At 41.3% G+C, this 19102-nt stretch overlaps 1 protein-coding gene across 4 annotated transcripts in view; it reads left to right on the forward strand.

The window, feature by feature from the left end:
• Positions 1–19102, forward strand: part of CLASP1 (cytoplasmic linker associated protein 1) — a 170674-nt gene that overhangs the window by 142583 nt on the left and 8989 nt on the right. For 3 of the 4 annotated variants that reach the window (XM_063161787.1, XM_063161788.1, XM_063161789.1), the window contains 4 exons: positions 5766–5916; positions 6557–6803; positions 7558–7748; positions 9381–9509. In XM_063161787.1, the coding sequence (XP_063017857.1) occupies positions 5766–5916; positions 6557–6803; positions 7558–7748; positions 9381–9509 (718 nt within the window). Of the gene's footprint in view, positions 1–2129; positions 2247–5765; positions 5917–6556; positions 6804–7554; positions 7749–9380; positions 9510–19102 lie in introns of all 4 variants that reach the window. The other variant, XM_063161786.1, reaches the window with a different exon arrangement.

The raw sequence follows: 19102 nt of genomic DNA on the forward strand, positions 1-19102 counted from the left end.
AGTTGTGTGTGTATTTATGTGTACGTGTACGTGTATTTGGGCTCTATGGATAGATTTTGAATGTTTTGGCTGAGGTGGACTCTGCAAACAGCTGATTTGCCTATCCAGATGGTAACATCTGCTTAAGTATCCCCTGAAGTCCTCAGGAGGGTTGCATGCTTTTAGGGTCTTGGACAGAGTCCTTGCTCCTGCCTTCATTTACTCCCTCCAATTCTGCTTCATGGTCACTATAACATATCCACTACATCTGTGAGTTACTTCTGCATCTGTATCTGCTTTTTTTTCATTAACAGTTTTAGATTTTGGTGAGAGGAGTTCTGGAAGAGAGATGTGCTTTCTGAAAAAGAAAACAGGGAAGGGCATTTGGGAACACTGAAAATAACAGGAAAAAACCACCAGACTTCAGACTGAAAGAGAAGAATGTTTCCTAGGCACAGCACAGATGAATGGCTTGGGTTTTTGTAGGACGGGGAAATGTTCTGAGATTTAATAAATGATGTTTAGTACAAAGTGGCAAACACTAGGTTGTGAAGTCCTTTGGTGTTAGAATACTGTTCTGAATGGTAAATTGACTTCTGCAAATTGAAATTTTACATTCAGGTTGGGAACTTCACATATTAGAATTTTGTAGGTGTAATTGAATGAATACATTTGGAATGAGTTTCTGCCATTATTAGTAGCCCAGAAGCCTGTGCTTACTTTTGTTTATTGAAAGCAAATAAACAAAAATCACCCAAAATTAAAGAAAACAATTTAGTCTTTCAAAGATCTTTAGAGGAAATGCATCAGAATAAAAGGCTACAATTTTGTCTGGCTATGTCAGTTTACATATTTGCTATTTCACTGATAATAAAAAATACCATTAAAAACAAAATTTGATTGACACTTTCAGTATTAAGTTGAGCAAACAAAGACATGAAAACAGAATTAGAATAAGCCACTCACTTTATGCAATAAGAACAAGCCTGCATTGTTTGGTGGCCTGTGTTCAGGTAGGTGAGACCTGAGCTGTGAAACTTCTGATAAGCAGTCTGGAAGTCTGGAGTGTTTCCTTGATGATACTGGCATGTAATAGCTGTGGGATTTGATTGCTGGTTAATGAGTGAAATTCTTGACACTGCTCTTCAGAGGAGTTTTTTAACTGGCTTTGCTGCTGTTTGCACTGGAGCAATTCTTGACTTGTTTGTCACTTCTCATGTGAAAGTATCTTTCACTTGCATATGTACAAATACAATATCCAAGACAATGTGCTGAAATGTAATAGAAACAAAGTAGTGTTGTGAATACTCCACCAGCTGAAGCATCTATTCTCATTGGAAGGTGATTTTGAAAATCCATGTACTGTAATAGGAAAAGGAGAAAAGCAGAGATTGGATAAATTGACACAGGAATGGATGTCTTGACCCAAAGGCACAGGGTCATGCAATAACTTAAAGGGGCTTTGAAAGTTTAAGGAGCAATCTGAATCAACTCAGAGGCTGGTTTCACCCAGTCTTTCCACCTTTGTCTGCTGAGACCTGGGCTGGGTCCCCATGATACATTTACACTCCAGACTGACTTTTCACTTGCTGCATATTTGGGTTCAGTTTGAATCTGGTGAAACAGGATCAGATCTTAAGCCCTGCAAAAGTTTTCTGATTATGTAGGGCCTGACTACAGGCTTTTATAGAGGCACCAGAAGACAAACTTTATAAGGTATCTTCAGGTGTCTAATAAAAAAATAAATTCCAATTTTTCTTTTCTTCCAGGGAAATCCTGTTGCTTAGAAACACCTGCTTAGAGTTTGAATACACGTGTGGCCAGGGATTGCTTGCGTAGAACAGTATAAATGGAGTTGTTTCTAGAGGCTATATCCATTTGTGAAATCTACTGGTTAGTACAAGCAGGGACTGGAATTTTTGTGAATCATATTATGTTAGGAATAAAAATGGAAGTGAATAATAAAGACCAAAACAAAGACTTGTGAGGCGCAATGGAGTATTCTTGTTTAATTTTGTTTCTATTAATTTTTTTCTCTCTCCAAGGCAGCATGACAGCACTAAGCCACTCAGATTATAGTTTCTTTTTTTTTTTCCTCCCTCTCCTTTCTCTGTTTTTTCTCTCTTTTGTTTCTCCTCTGGTCACGGCAGTCGGCTCTGGGGTTGGAGTGCAGATGGGCTGTCGAAGCACCCCCCTCCCCTTTCTCAGCCTAACTCCATCCCCACTGCTCCTTCCCACAAGACTTTCAGACGCTCTTACTCTCCCAGGTAACAAGCTACCTGTTAAACCAACTTGTCTGAGGTGTCACAGTATTATTTACCTTTCACACCACAGGATTTGTTCAAATGTGGGACTTGCAGAGGCTTTGGTTGGAAGAGGAGCAGAGATGATGATTGCTTTCTGAGAGCAGGGGTGACAGGCGGCCACTTGCTCGCTGCTTGGGGAAGATGCAGCATGCTAGCGGGGATAAAATAAAGTGGATTTTTCCAGACTCTTTCACTCATTCCAGAAGATGGCAGGGGAGATGCTTCACAGTCAGTTTCCAATCAGAACACAGTTGCTGAGCACTTTTGGCAGGCACTGGTTGCGTTACGATACCAGGGGCAGGATCTTTCAGTTTGGCTGCCCTGTGCATGTGGCACTAGAGGACCTTCAGATGGACACATACAGCTCAGGAGTGACTTCACATAGAACTTTTCTTGTATAATGCGTTTGTGGAACATCTTGGAAATTTATAGTATTGAAATTAAAATTGTTCTTACCACAAGATTTTGAGTTTATCAATCACAATTTCAACCTCTATTCCTCCTCCTGTGCCCTCAAATGTTGTTCCAGTCTGCACACAGCTCTTGAATCAATAAAGTGGACTAAAGCTGTATGCTGGTTTTAAGAAAAAAAACCCAACCTGAATACAAATTTAATTTGTCAGATATCTGTTAACAAACCATCTGTAAATGTGGTTTCTCCTGACTTAGATATGTCTGTTACCTGAGGAAGGACTATATAGTCTTTCCTTAAAGCCAAAGAAAAGACTTTAATTTTTCCTAATGAAAAAAAAAAGCAAGAATTTTTTCTTTGAGGGCTCAAAGTTTGAGAACCTGTGACATCTGAGAGAGAAAGTAGAATGCAGTAGTAGGTAACTCGGTGAATGCCTGCAGAATTAAAAACTTCAGATGAATGTTCTGACTCTGCTAGGACTCTGTGGAGATATCTGTGGAGGGGATCCATATTAATTTTTGGAATAAAACTAGTTGAGAGTGTTTTTTCTGTCTTCTTTTATCTGACACCAGATAATAAAGTTTGGAATAATGTAACATATATTCCAGCCCAGAGCCTGAAAGTGCAAGGACATGAGTTACTGTGTACTGCTTGAAGACACTAAACTGTGGACTACTTACACATAGTTTGGATTGGAAACTGAATAACAATTTATGGAAGTAAAATGTATTTCATGCCAGACTGGAAAACTACCAAATTGTATCTTTATAAGCTTACAGACAGCTGCATTGGTTTTGTGCAGCAGATGGAAAATAATGTTGTGACATCCCTAAACACTGCTCATCTCTACTCACTTCTTATTCATCCTGTGCCTTTCCTCTAGTTTTCTGCATGGGTCATAATTTTTTTTCCCTTTTGTGCCTTTTTTTTTCCTGAAAGGTGAGTGTAGTTCCATTTTGCTTTTATTCCCCCCATTGTGTTGTCTGTGAAGTATTCCAGTGCACATACTGTCAGTAGAGACGTGTGTTCACATTGTAGAATTTTCATTCATGTAGAGCACAGCCATAATGTGACCTCCTACACAGGCTTACTTCTGATATATAATATCACTGGATTCTTTAGATCTTTATTAAAATGTGGGTTTGTGCTTTGACAAATGCATCAGATTGGTGGCTCTGAGACATTACCTTAGTCTCTTTGCACTGAAGAGTCTGTATTCTCATTGTTCTTTGGTGACAGTGTAGGGCAGAATTCATCCCTGAGGAAAGAAGTGATGACTTCAGCAGATTTATTGTCAGTATTATATTTGTGATTTTTTTCTTGGTTTTTCTGCTATGGATTTAATTGTGTGACCTTTGGTAAGTCATGTCATCTCTTGGTGTGAGAACACAGGTACAGTCACATGTATACCTTTTCAAATGGGTGTTTCATTGCCCACTTCAAAGTTACATGAAAAACTCTTTAAGATCTGTGAATTAAATGTGCTTGAGCTCAAAACGTATATTTTTGAGGCTGTATGAAACAAAGATTTTCCCATTCCTGACTGGTACTTCTAAAGAACCTAAAAACTGCCTTGCCTTCTGTCTGGAAAGCCATCACAGTGCATTACTGTTGTTCAGCTGTCTGAAAAGCCTTAAATACTTCAACTTCTGTAGGTTTATGAACAGCTTTTGTTTCCTGATCTTGGTCTGTTAAATGATTGCTCATTCTCCCTGGTCTGCCAGACGCTGTTTGGGGAATTGTTCTTTGGTTTCTTTGCCAAAATACATGGTGCTGATGCTTGTGTGAGTGTAGTGCGAACACGTTGCTTGGGAGCCAGGGATTATGGCTATTTTCAGTGTGTTAATCCCAAAGGATTGCAGCCCATCTTATCCTCTGTATGAAGTCCCCAAGTTTCTTCCAGAAAAAAAAGCTGTGGTTCTAGATATTTAATAGATATTTAATATCCTGCTTTTGGTTCCATTGAAAATAACAGCTGTCTATGCAGAATTCAGAAGGGATTTTCTTGTTTGTTTGTTTGTTTGTTTGGGTTTTTCCCCCACCCACCTCATAGGGAATCTTTCTTTTGTGGAAAAGGAACACAACTCAGTTCAGCCATCTGCCTCCAAGCCTATCCTGTCATTCTTCCCAAAATGTTATGAAATAGTAATTCACCACTGTAGGGAGCCACTTCTTGCATTTATTGACAAACAACTTGATGTAAATGTCTGATTCAGTCTGTTTGCTTCTGGCTCTACTGAGATCTGAGACTCCGCCAGAAATTGTTGTCTTGCTGGATCTATTAATTTAGTGATTGTCATGCAAACTCAACTTCTCCTAGATAGAGCAAAGCCCTGCCAATAATGCTGTTTTATTTTCTCAAAGATTGTAGGAACTTCTCTTACTCCAGATCTTATAATATCATCTGCCCTTGTATGCAAGGCATTTTATCATGGGACCTAATTTTGGATAACTCCTCAAGGAATCCCAAAACTTTTGGCTCAGAAATTTCTGAGGAACTGATAAACTGCAAGAAGGTGTCAGGTTTAAGTGAGAGAATTCTCAAACTTAGGCCAACTACTAAAATGCTGTTTTTATCAAGGCACTGTGCAAGTGAGTTAAGTTTTAATACTTTATAAATTAAAATGGGCCATATTAGACTAAGGTTTATGTCCAGTTATGTTTTCCTTTCCATTTAAATCTGTCATAGTTTCATATATTGTTAAACTTAAATTTCACTGATTTCATTTCCGCCAGCTGTCACAACCATTTGAGTTCTTAGAGTGATTGAGACTATTTTCCTTTTTAAATTACACCACTGCCACACTGGGGATAGGGTTTTTTGGTTTGCAGAAGGTAGCATACTTACTGAGTGTAAGAAACAGTGGACCTGTTTTCCTTTCACTGACAGCAATGTGTTCTCCTTGTTTTAGCCCCATTTGAGGGGAAGCTTTGATTCCATCCATGTTGTGTTACAAGTCACTGTTAGAAAGGGCACTCCAAACCATATGTCTCCAGCTTGTTTTTGTTGACAGTCAGAAGCGGATTCCAGTTTCATTTGTAACATTTCATATACGTTTGGTCTTTAGTATGCTGGATTATGACACGGAGAACCTAAACTCTGATGAAATCTACAGCTCTCTTCGTGGAGTCACAGAAGCGATTGAGAAATTTAGTTTCCGTAGTCAAGAGGACCTGAATGAGCCAATCAAACGTGATGGAAAGAAGGACTGTGACATTGTAAGTGTTCCGTTGTTTACTCTCCCCCAATAGACGAAATTTTAAAACATTGTGATCAAACCTGTCTGTGGATTGTTCGTGTACAAAATCCAGTTATTCCTGCTGTATTCTTACAGGCGTCTTCTGCTTATTGGTTGTTAATTTCTTATATCTTAATTATGGGGTTTCACTGACTGTTTCCCTTGGCTCCCTTTTAACTCTGGCCTCCTGTGGAATGTGCTTACTGGGCTTCTGTGCAAGTGCCATGAAGGAAGGAAACAGTGCTGATGTTCCTCAGGCTCAGTGTGGCTCAGTGATGGCTTTTACCTGGAGTGTGTGTAGTCATGTCTGTAATGGGAAATGTTCTTAAAATGTATGGATGGTTTCCCTCACTGCTTAGGACCTGTGCTCATTCCAAGTGCACAGCTCATACAGTATCTTATGGTGCAAGACTGGTTACAGAAACTATGATTATGAGATATTTTTGAGCAGGTGCAATTGTGTGCAAGAAAGAGGTAGTAATCAAAGCTTTACGTAAGTATTATGTATAAATAATACATGTAAATCTGTGCCTTTTCCTGTTGGTGGGTGAACTCCAAAAACACTACAGTTTCCATAGAATTTTGAACCTCTCTTTTTCCCCTCTGTTCGATTCCCCTAGGTGTCTCGGGATGGTGGCCTTGCTCTCCCTAGTGGCGATGTCCGCGGAAGTGGTGACGTTGTGGAAGGCGGCAGGATGGCTCTGGACAACAAAACCTCCCTGCTGAACACGCAGCCTCCCCGCGCCTTTTCGGGGCCCCGTGCTCGGGAGTACAACCCCTATCCTTATGCTGACACCATTAACACTTACGACAAGACTGCCCTGAAGGAAGCAGTGTTTGATGACGACATGGATCAGCTCCGGGATGGTTTGTATCCGCTCACCTTGTAGCACTGCAGGCAGCTCACTGCCGCTCTGTATGCCTGGTGCCCTCAGATACGTGCCTGCCTGTGCATGTGTTGTGTATTACATTGCATCTGAGCCAAAGCTTGGTATGAAATACCCTTTGTTCTCATGTCCCAGCAGAACCGCATCTGTGGATACTGGGAAAAAACTTTATACTGTGGTTTTGATTCTTGTTTGCCTGGGGTTTCCTGTAAACTACTCCCTTAAGCATCCACATGCATCTGTAGGGACACTGCTTTGGGGCCTTCCCCTCTTCATGGCTGAAATGTCTCACTCAACAGCTTGTTGTTATTGAGTGTTTGACTTCATTAAGTGCAGCTACACATCAGCTTTATTCTTTTGCAGTACACTGATGAGTCACTGTACTTTATTCTAAAGGTCATACATGTGACCATTGGTTTTGGGTGTGTATGTCTGGGAAAAACCACAGCAGTTCTCATCTTGTAGAAGTTATTGTTGGAACTGGAAGAAACCAATTGTCATCTCTTCCTGGTTCATTAGAAGCCACGTGCGGATGCATGAGCCCTGCTATGAACTCAGGTTAAATTATGGGCTAGTCTGATTCTGTTGCCTCCTTGACTGAGACCACCTGGATGTTGATGCATTTTTGGGGGGCCCTTGTTACATGAACCTTATTCCATAGAGGGTGAGCAGTCTTGGCACCTTTGATCTTTTCCCCATTTCTCCAAATGATTTGCTGCCATTTGTCCTAGAAGTACCCATTGACCATTCGGATTTGGTGGCTGATCTTCTGAAAGAGCTCTCCAACCACAACGAGCGGGTGGAGGAGCGGAAAGGAGCTCTCCTGGAACTGCTGAAGATCACAAGGGAGGATAATCTTGGAGTTTGGGAGGAGCATTTCAAAACCATTCTGCTCTTGCTGCTGGAAACGCTTGGAGACAAAGATGTGAGATGTAGATTTTGTCTTAATTCTCCTGTCTATTGCTTCATCTTGGGTAATAATTCCTACACACCAGTTTAAATGAAACCTGCCACTCATCAGTGATGCTGCACTGCTTATTTTTTCTTTGGAAGGTTAACAGCTCTACTTTTTCACTCTGTTCAGTGATGAGTTTTAAGTTACTCCAAAATGTCCCAGTTTTTCCCCCTCCTTCAAGAGTGTTACTAATAAATAGATAAGAAATTGAAACTAAAATCAGAAAAGAAGTTCTAGTCTAGTAAAAAACTGTTAAGACTTCTGTTATTCTCTTCTGAGTTAGGATGAAGCTACAAGCTCTTAGCTATATTATACCCATTCCCAGCAAGCAGAATAAAGGCATTCTAGAATAAATTAATTTTTTTCCCTGGGTGGTTTAAAGACCCAGGGCATTAGATCTCATGGGATGAGTCTCTGTCTCTTGTAAAAATGTCATCAAGAGCAAGCTGCTTTTATAGGGGATCTTGTTTTGAAATCTTAAAAAAAAACTGTGTTATTATCACAGCTTTATGTTTGGTAGTTGATCAAAGTGGAAATGTACAGGCTAGGATTTTTTCTATTTGGGGATATTTGTTCAGCTTGCAGCACAATGATATTTGGTAAAGGCTCAACACCCCACTGCACCTTCACATCAGAGCCATGCTCCATCTGAGTGTTACAATACTGAGGCTTCAAAGCACTCACAGTTCTTTTTTTTTTTTGTTTCATCTGATTCAAAAATCTGTTGTATTTTTTATACTACTTGTAAAATACATATCATGCTCTCAGGAATGTTAATTCTGAAGCAGGGTAGGTTACTGACATTTTCTTAGTCATTGTTCTTAGTTTAAGCATGAACTGCTGTAGTTTTACTTGTTTAATGATAGCACCATCACACAAGTGTCACAAGGTCTGGTGACTTTGTCTTAAGTACACGTGAATTGTGCCTCTGTAGGAATTTTGCAGATGAATAGCAAAGCACATGTTTTAAAGGCTGAAGAGGATGTAAAGTACGTATTTGTCTGCTGAAATAATGACATCTATTTGGAATGGCCACAGGTCAAAAATTTAATGTAAGTTATGAAATTGAATCAGCTGTTACAAATCCCCTCTGCTCATGATCTTTTGATTCGAAGGATGAAGACATAGATCAGTGTTGACTACAGTAACTTAAGTCCTTGAAAGTAATTTCCATAGGGGTTACAGGACAAGTCAGTTTTACTTCTTTAGTACATGAAAAACAGCTTTGTGGCATGGATGGAGCCCGGTTGGATCTGCCAAGCTGAGCAAAAGAGGAAAGGCAAAACATACATGTTCATGTAATGTAGATGTCCTCCTGTGAGTACAAATTTGTACTTCATTGCCAAAAGAAAATGGAATTTAGGAAAGTAGTCATTCTGATTCTTGTGACAACAGTCATTTTATGTGGCTTTTTGTGCAAGAGCAAGCAAGGAGCCCAATTCTGAATTTTGTTACATTGACTCCACTGCTCACTCCACTGGAACTGGTGGCTTAGAGGGAGCCATGCAAATTTCTGATGAGCCATGAGAATTCACTTCAAACTACAATTTTGAGAAGTGACTCTTTCTAACCTTTTTCTAATGTCTGTTTTTCCTGACACAGCATTCAATCAGAGCCCTGGCACTGCGGGTCCTGAGGGAGATCCTGCGGAACCAGCCGGCGCGGTTCAAGAACTACGCGGAGTTGACTATCATGAAAACACTGGAAGCACATAAGGATTCCCACAAGGAGGTGAGTGAACCTTTCAGCTACTGGAAAAGCAACTTGGACCTGCTGAGGGAAGGTAGGACCTGTGAGGCTTAACAGGCAAACATGTTGAGTCTTCTTGACAGTGGAACAAATCAGTATTAAGTCTCCCAGGTATGAAGAGACAGGATTTTTACATGCTGAAACAATGAGGAAAAAAGTGGAGACTGTCAGAGCTATTTATGTAGACTTGGAGCTGTGTGGAGTGGTATTCCACTGTTTGTTAATTTCCCTGGATTTCCCTGCTTATTCTGGGACAGGCTGAGAACTATAGGAAAAAAAAGTGCATGTTTAATTACTTTTTAGAGCATGCTGGGGGCACTGTGCTGCCTCTGTGTGTACAGGTAAGAATAAAATGTACTGGAGAACACAAAGGCTGTGTTAAGCAGAATTGTGTGTGAAAACTGAATGGTGAAATTGGGCTGTGCTAGAAAATTGGGAACTGGTGAGTAACAGGAGAAAATGGACAGAGGCCATGCTGCAGTGGCAGAGGAAGAAGCAAAGGGAAGGGTGAATTGCATTTTCTTTTTTGTTAGAGAACTCATGTACAAAACTGAAAGTATTCTGCAGTAAGCTAGAATAAAGGGACATGGTAATATTTTAAGTAGATCAATTCAAATGACATTTAAAGTTAGTGTTTGTAGATTGATTTCCAAGTTAGATCTTCTAATCTACCTCATGCATGTTAGAAGTTTGAACTAAACCTTCTGAAAAGTGCTACCAGAACTTCCCTAGCAGTCTGTGATGGTTTTGTTACCAAAGTCCTTGGTTTGAAATCTAAGGCATTTATTCTTCTCTACAACAGGATTATTCTAAATTAGCAGTTTTAGGCATCTCTGAAGATATTTGGCCATGAAAAGATTATTAAAATAGACCAGACTGCTCCAGAGCATTGGGTGAATGACACAAGATTATTTAACCATGGGCAGCAGAAATTGTACGTTTTGAAAATCAAAACAGCCAAACAAAAAACACCCTCAGGGAAAGAAAATAACAGTTTGGATTTCTCTAAAATACAGAAGTAGAATATGTTTAATGCTTTAGTGAATGAGGGCTACCCTACTCTGCCTACCTTCCTCTTCTTGATTTAGAGCCTTTGCACCCCTGTCTTTTTCAGTTCAGAGTAGTGAGAAGCAGTTGTAAATTGATATTCTGATAAAGCAGTCAGACAAAACATTATGTTCTGAAGGAGTGCCTTTTATTGGCAAGTTTTCCTGCTTGCATGCTTCTCAGCTCACCTTGACTCAGTGCCCTTTGTATTTTTTGTCTGAGAATCCTCCAGAACTAACATTTCTAGCAGACCTTTCCAGATAGTCCCTGGCATTGTTTTTAATGTCCCTCAGAATTCACTGTCCTTGTGGGACTGGTGGGTTTTACAGAAATCAAGACTGATGTTGATAGCACCATGCTTTATGCCTCTGTATTCTTGTGGTGTGGAAAGGTTCTTTAGGATTTGCATGAGGCACCTCCCTCAGATGTCCCTCAGAATTCACTGTCCTTGTGGGACTGGTGGGTTTTACAGAAATCAAGACTGATGTTGATAGCACCATGCTTTATGCCTCTGTATTCTTGTGGTGTGGAAAGGTTCTTTAGGATTTGCATGAGGCACCTCCCAGGGAAAAGCAGGGAAAGATAAACCAGGAATGAGAGGTGGGAGCTCTGGCAGTTCTTTATAGAATAACTGAGCTGTGCTGTGCTCAGCAAGTTGCTGCTGTGCTGCACATAGTGTGGCTTTGATTTGACATGGCTTTCCCAGCAGCTTCACAATGAGACATCAGCAGCTGCAGTGGGACCTTTGGGGGGCAGCTGTCACAGCAGGACACTGCAGGTATATTCTTGTTTTGCCATCCACTGTGTGTGCACAGCTGTATTAAGTGGGGACATTGGTTTTGGATGTTTCTTTCTGTGTATGAATATTTTCTGATCCCTGTGTAAATGAGGCTCCAGAACCATGGTGCAGCCCAGGAAAGTATCATCTGCCTGTCAGTAGTTTAAGCATATCAGCATTCCTGAAGTTAAGAAAAGTACCTGCACTTGAGTATCCACATGAGCTAGGCTAAATATATACCTGGGAATGTGCTCAAAGTGCTTTTACCTGTAGTTGGGACTTGCTGATTCAGTTAAGTCTGTGAAAAATTAACTGAGAGATCATTTGGGCATGGCTCAGTTGGTCAAACTCATAGCCTGGAGCCAGGAGGTCACAAATTCCCTTCCCTTGGTGGCCCTCCAGCTCAGTCCCTCTGCTGACTTTGTGGCCCTGCTCTCTCCAGGAGGGCAGGAGGAGCTGCCCTTTGTCTGGATCCCACTGAGCAAGAGATTAAATGAGGATTCACCAGTTTGGGAGTGAAGGGCACTTGGAAAGAATAGCTGAAGAGGGAAAGGAGGTGCTGAGCAGTCTGTTCTACAGCTTGCTTTCTCACTATATCAGACCACTATTAAAGGGAGTGGTTGCACTGTTCTTAAACTACATAAAATCAAATCTTCCTCCAGACTCTTAAGAACTATTTCAAGAAAAGCTGGTGTATAATTTATTTGGGAAAGGGTTAATCTTTGTGTCAGTGATGTCCTGATAAGATGACACTCCACTTTATGTTTCTGGGCTGCTTCTGCCTTGTAGCAGAAGACTGAAGTGATCCTTGGTTATGATTAGATAATTTGGTGTCCAACAGGCTGTGTAACTTAGGAGAAAATGTCTGTTTTGAGCAAGCTGTATCTGTTTCTAGTTTTTTTACCTGAATTTCCCCTTCAGCACAGGGACTACTAATTGCTGCCAGCTACTGCTCACATTTTCAGTTATATGTGACCCCCAGAGACTCAATCTAAAGTGACCAAGCAAAGGGAATTTGAAGAGGAGCAGAAGTGTTAAGGTTGGGTACTGTCTCCAAGAAGTCATAGTAAGAGGCAGTTCTTTGGAAATCAGGAAGGTTTGTTTGTCTACACAAATTCCAATATTGCTGTTGTTCAGCATCACCAGGAGACATGAAATGTCAAAAACAATATATTCACCAACCAGCAAATATCACCCCCTCCCCCAGCTGAGTGCTGGTATCTAGTTAAAGTTTCTTTTCCTTTTTAAACAAGAAAAGACCTGTGACTTTATTCCAGATTACATAGCTGGAAGTATCAAAACAGTGGTAGCATAGTTGAATATTTTGGGATACCTGGATAATTGGCTGTTTTTCCAAGGCCAAGCAGAAGTCTTTAGACAGTTGGGTCTTTGCCATGGCTAAAAATCGTCTGCCTTCTGTTGCTGAAGGCAAGGTCTGGGATCAGCAGAGCAGCACAGCTGAGAGCACCACAATTCCCCTCAGGGATATGGGAGAGGAAAAGTTGGTGCATGGAGCTGGAGCTGAGTCACACCTTGTTGTGAGTGCAAATGCAGGAGATTGGCAAAGCACAGACCTCAATAGCAGGTCAAAATTAATGTAACCCTAGGCTACAGACTAGAGGGCTCTGGGTTGGGATTCATGTTTAGTTTGCATTTTTTAACTTTGTCCTGTTTTTATACTGTTTGTAGTACAACAGTCTATTCGGTGCTGTTGGTTTAATGGGGTGATGTGAAGAGTCAAGCCTGCTTCAGTCCTAACTGGGAACATTTAGGGGGGTTGGCATGTAAATGCCTTTCACTTACTTTAGGAGCATTAGAACGTAATTGAAGTTGTGGATGATATTAAATCTTGTTGATTTTAATCAATCTTTGTTTGTAGTTATTTGGAAGAGAACCATCTTTCTGTTGCCAATTAGTTAACATTAACTCATTTGTTCCAGTGTAGTTACTCACCCATAACTAAGGAGAGATTCTGCTTGCTGACCCCATACCACTGATAATGACATTGCTTCAGATTCATGCCAGCAAAATGAGGATAATTCCTTATTATTGAGTATTTTAAAACAGAAATAGTTTAGTATCTTGGAAATCAGCAGCAGAGTTAGAAATCATAGGATAGCTAATTCCCAGCTTCTGTCTCTGGCACAAATCCTATGGACTTAACTGATGTCTGTTTTCTATGTGTAAGGAAAGAATCCTGTGCCATATCTTAGATATCTAATTTCTGTATTTTATGATATAGAAAGTCCGTAAGCATAATTGGGATACTTATTGTTGTACATTCTTTGTTGTAACCTTCTGAAAGAGGGAGAAGAAGAAATCAGTTACCCATTACCTGTTGATAATTTTTATTATCTTGCTGAGGTGCTTTTAGATTGGCCTCTGATATTTATATATTGTAACTGTCTTCTGATGATGGTATGATCTATGTAGGTCTTTGCAAAAAGAAAAGCACTAAATGATCATAGTCCTGAAGATTGTTACTTAGTCTGTGCTGGGAGCTACCAAGTGCTGCAGCTGGGCAGTTTCATATTATGTTTCATAATATATGTTTATGTGCTTTTTCAGTTTCCCAATACATTTCAAATGTTTAGTGCCCAGGAGAAGCAGTCTAATCTACTTCATCTCTGAATTCTTATAAAAATCACACTGCTTTTTCGTCTCACCCATTGCTGAGTCCACTTCCTGCTTTGAAACCAAGTCCATAATTGTTTGTTCCTGTCTGAATTAGACTGTAAAGCCTTCAGGCATGGGAGTTTGCCTGACTAGGTACTGGTAAACCTCCTTCCCCTCCAGCTCAGATTATACAGGCTTTAAGTAACCACCTCTAGATGGCAAAAATTGGCTCAAAAGCCCACCACATGTCTTGTAAGCCTGAAAGCAAAACCTTGTTCTTCTGCTTAATAAACTTCTCTGGTGCTGCTTGTTTCACAGTGGTGTACAAAGCCTCTAACCTTTCAGTGAGGCTTTGCCTGCACTGCCTCATCCTCTATAACCTTCTGCAGAGACACTGGAACTAGCAATCATGGCAGAGTACTCCCAAAGTACTTCCCAAAGGAGCTTGAGTTCCTGTGGGAAGCTCTCATCCAGGTGCCACAGGTGCTGCTTTGCTGAGATCCTACATGTTACACTGATGCCCTGTGTAGCCTATGAACCTGGCATGCTTTAGGGGAGTCAGGACATTTTCCTTTACCTATTTTCCAGTACTTTGTGTCTCTTTAAAGCAGAAATTAAACTATTCAAAACTCATAAGCTGATTGCTGCAGCTGTCAGGCAGCAAGCAACATGTTAATGCATGAAGTGTAGTAGCCGAGCAGAAGAAATTGAGTGGAAGAGAATGGAGTCTGAGCTCTGGCTGTCTTAAGTGAATAGGATCCTGTGGCTGCAGTGCTCTGTTAACCAGGTAAACCAGTGGGAATTGTCATCCAAAGTTTGTCCAGCAAATGTTGTGATTTGATGGTTCCAGTGTGCTTTTCTGTTTGAAGAGAAGGCTCTGTGACAGGTCACGGTCTTGATCACACTAATGCTGCACATCAGCATATCCCCTCACACTGAAATCAGGAAGCAATTCCCATGCATATTCCTGGGCCTGCCTGACCTGTTACTGCCTGACAAGAAGTTTGCTCCTTGGTAGCATTAAGGAAGACATTGGTGATGAATAGCTTTCTGTGTGCTGTACCTCACTGGCTTTGTGCATGTGAATATGGCTCCTTCCCTAAAGCAAGCTGGGTGGAAGTATAAAAACTTCTCTTTCATGAGACTCAATAGAAAGGTCTCAGTGTTATCACAGATGTCTTTCAAGGAACCCTCCAGCACACAGAGCTTATGTTATGCCTGCAAAAGTCAGGCTGAATCTAGTCTCCAGTGTGTAGAGCATAAGGTAAGCCTTTAGAAAGGAGAAAAACCTGCTGCTTTAAGGCCAAGAGCTATCTCTTAGATCTGCATTCCAGGGCTACGTGCCCTGTGTTGAACGATTTCAAACTATCCAGTTCAAGCCATGGTTTGCTCTAAGCTTTTACTGGGAGGTAAAATCATGTTTGTGGCATACCTTACATACAGCTTAGTGTCTGTGCTTTTAAAGAACTGCAGGCTCTCTGTAGTCTTGCACATCTTGCTTCACAGCCACCCTTTTGAACCTGCTGTTTCCAGCTGCTGTCATCATTTGATGGCTTTTCTACTTTTACTTTGTATCTCTGAGATTCCGAAGAATAATTATATTAGGTCAGACAAAAATCTTGCTTCACTTGATACCCTCCCTGACTCACTAGCAAGAAGCAGGCATACAGTGATGCTTCCCTGTGGATATTCTTCCCCCTTCCAGCTGTCTTAAAGCCTTTCCGTGTGAATGGTTCTGCCTTGCTTCCCTGTGTGGGTTGGATTTTTTTTCCCTTTGGTTAACTTGTCTAACTTCTAATCCTCTTGTGACAGCAAGCTCTCCAGTCTGAGCACGTAGCAAACAGCACCCTTTCATTTTCTTAGGCTAAAGGGTAGATTACATAGACACTACTTATTGTGGTGTCACTGTTAGTACAAGCCTTTCCTGTCACTTCCCAATGTGTATCTGTTGGTCTTGCCTTCAAAGCTGGGAGGAAGACCTGTTCCTTGATCCTGTTTATTCATTTCTCCCACTCCTTTTAAGGTTGTTTATCACTCTGCTGGTCAAGTTAAAGCCCTGATTAAAAATGACATTTGATTTTTTGATGCTGTAAGGTATGTCCAGTTTGCAAGACACAAGGGGTGTGCCTCATGGCAAAATGTCTTTGCTAAACTCTGTCACAATTGCATGTTCTTGTTGCCAAATGACCTGGCAGGTTGTACCCTTAGATAATGCACTTTCCCGTTTGGGAGTGCTGCTGATTTCTCTGGCAGTGCCAGGTGAGCAGAACTCTGAGCCAGTTGGGTGAATACTGAGAGCCCCACATGGGATGCAGTCTCTCTGGGTGGCTGAGTGTTTTGTTTTGCCAAAGCCAGCAGGAAGGACAGGGCTGGTACTTGCATTGCAAAATGGTGGCATTTGGCTTCCTGTGCCAGCAGGGATGAGTTTTTCCCTTTGGCTCACTGTCAGCTGGTATTGCCCTACCCCTTCCTAAGCCCTGTCACCTGCTGGTGCTTCCCCAGGGAGCCAGGGGCTGTTACCTGCAGAGGCTCTCATCCAAACAAGCATGTTAGCACATGCTGGAATGCTGTTGATGTCAGTGAGACCTGAGCATGTTATTAAAGTTAATCACAGCTCAGGGAGTTTGCTGAAGTGTGGCTGAGATGCAGGCATTGTCTGCCAGATGTGCTCGTGGGAGGCTTGCAGGTCTCCCTGGTGTTGTCACATTTACAAGCTCCTGTCGTGCTGGATATGTGTAATGCATCCTCCTGTGTTTGGGGGGAAGGGATGTGAAACAGCCAGCCACTGCCTAAATGTAGCCACAGCCATGCTAGAACTGGGCAGCAGTGCTGAAAGCAGGACTGTCATGGGTATAAATAATTTCTGTACCTTCAAACTTTCCTTACTCACCTTTTGATGGGCAAAATGTGTGTGACCTTTGTTGCTGTTGAACTCTCGCTTATTTTGTTAAAAATTCACTGTATTTTAATGCTCCTTGTGCTTGGGATTGGTTAATGGGCTTTTTGTCTCACGGACTTGCTTCATACCTTCAACTTAATAGACATAGTATAGTGTGTGCAAACAGGATATCGAGCTGAAACCCAGATAGAATATTCATTAAATTTTTCACCTACTGCTTTTTTAATGGTAGTGTGTTTGAGATCAGAGTCTAGCCATAGGTTTATACTAAAATATTGTTGGTTTTTTATCAAGTAGGATTCCAAGAGAATATAAGGTTTAATTTTTTTTTTTACAATTTTCTTTTAGCGTGTTGTGATATATGTGCCAGCTTTTCTTTCTGAGAGTGTCTGAAAACACCCTCCCAGCAGTGTTTGACATTGCTGCAGAACAAAATCCCAAGTGGCCTGTGTTCAAATAGTAATATTTGGGGTTTTTTGGCTAGTGGCTTCCTAGTGAATAGTTAAATTGATGGTAAAGTATCAGAGCCCTCTAAGTTCATGCTTTCCATCATTTTTGGAAAGCAGACATCAGAAGCTGCAGTGCCTGGAAGTGGATTCCTTTAGAGACCTTCTGGGAGCTCCTGGCTTAATCTGCTCCAGCAATTCCACTCTGTGCTATCAAAGCCTGGCATTAGATTTCCCTTAAGCACTTGGGTGTTTCTCTTCTTTCCCCACAAAATCACACAGTGCTGGCTCCTAAGCTAGTACTGACTTATGTGGAAAAATATTAACTTTCATGCTCCTCATGTGTGAAATTGAAGAGAAATTAGCAAAGACATAGCTGGAAGAGGGAAAATTGCTGTAAGTGGGAAAGCAAGCATTCTATTCTGCCTAGTTGCTCATTCACAGATCTTTCAGGAAGAAATATTTTTTTTTTCATATTGACTACATTGTGGATTGCCATTCATTTTGGAATATGTTTTAATGTTATAATTAAATGCTGAGAAAGGCTTGAAGTAAATGGGGCACTTGGGCAGCTTTATTTCTGTAAATAGGGCACTGGTACAGAGGCAGTTCAAAATCTCAGGTTACTTCACCATCCTGCCCATATCTTGCCTGCATGCAATATTTGTGCTGTGTGAAGTGTCTGAGGTCACATTCACTGTTGGATTTGCCTTAGAGAATGCCAAAAGCCAAGTGGAGGAGTTCTGCTGTTTCCTGGGAATACAAGTGTCTTGTGCCATTCCTGTTTCAGGGAGGGAGCTCTCAGCATGAGTGGAAGATAAATGTTAGCAGCATGGCTGGGATGCTGTGACTGTGGGTGAAGCTGGCTCTGTAGGTGGAGATGATCCCTTCTGGCCACTATTAATTGCTGTTCTCTTGAAAGTCAATTAAACCTTGTGTTTTGTAGTCCATGGACTAAGATAAGCTTCCAGCTACTCCTTGTTCATGCATTATCCACAGTAGCTGCTTAAAAATAATGAAAGCTCACCTTCTTTTGAGGCTTTGATAGAGCTGCATCTGTCCATAGTTGCCTTACTCAAATAGAAGTCCCTGAGTTTGATGCCATCACAGTGTGTGGGAGAGGAGAACAACACAAATTCAGCAGCCATGGCTTCAGTCTAAGGGATGGGACACTTGTGGTTTGATTGATTTGCTGTTTTGCAGATTGCCTGGGACAGATTTCCTGGTGCTGGTTTCAAAGTACTGACTTCAGACTGCCCCAGGTAGTTCAGTTTAGGAGGAGGTAGAGAACTGGTGCTGGGTACCTGAGCCTCCCACACAACCAGGAAAGAGGGGTGATTTAATGTTCCTGGGCTTTGTTAGGGACTGCCTGGGACTAGCTGGAAGAGCCCAAACATGAGGGGACAAAGATGTGAATGCTTCTTTCTTCTTAAAGTTGAGGTGTTGGATCTAAGTCTGCTCATGAGGGCATCTGTCTGCTCAGGATTTACCCTCCCTTTAAAGTAAGTCCTGAGAAGAGGAGAGTGAGAGAAGATGGAAAATAGCATCCTCCATCTTTTGTGTTGTAACAAGAACATGAGGAGCAAAGAGTGTGTTATTTGTGGCCAGGAAGAGGACAGCCAAGAGGAAGCTTCATGTTGTTGCCTGGCAATTAGCACAGACACTTGAAAAAAGAAAACCTGCCTTCCCATCCTGTTCTTTTTCATCCAATTACTGCAGAATGTAAAATTAATAAATTCTCTTGGGAGGAGAGACCAGATTTGGGTCTTTCTTCTTTGAACTAGCTGTC

This window comes from Melospiza melodia, chromosome 8, assembly GCF_035770615.1.
Source record: "Melospiza melodia melodia isolate bMelMel2 chromosome 8, bMelMel2.pri, whole genome shotgun sequence".
NCBI classification, from domain to species: Eukaryota; Metazoa; Chordata; class Aves; order Passeriformes; family Passerellidae; genus Melospiza; species Melospiza melodia.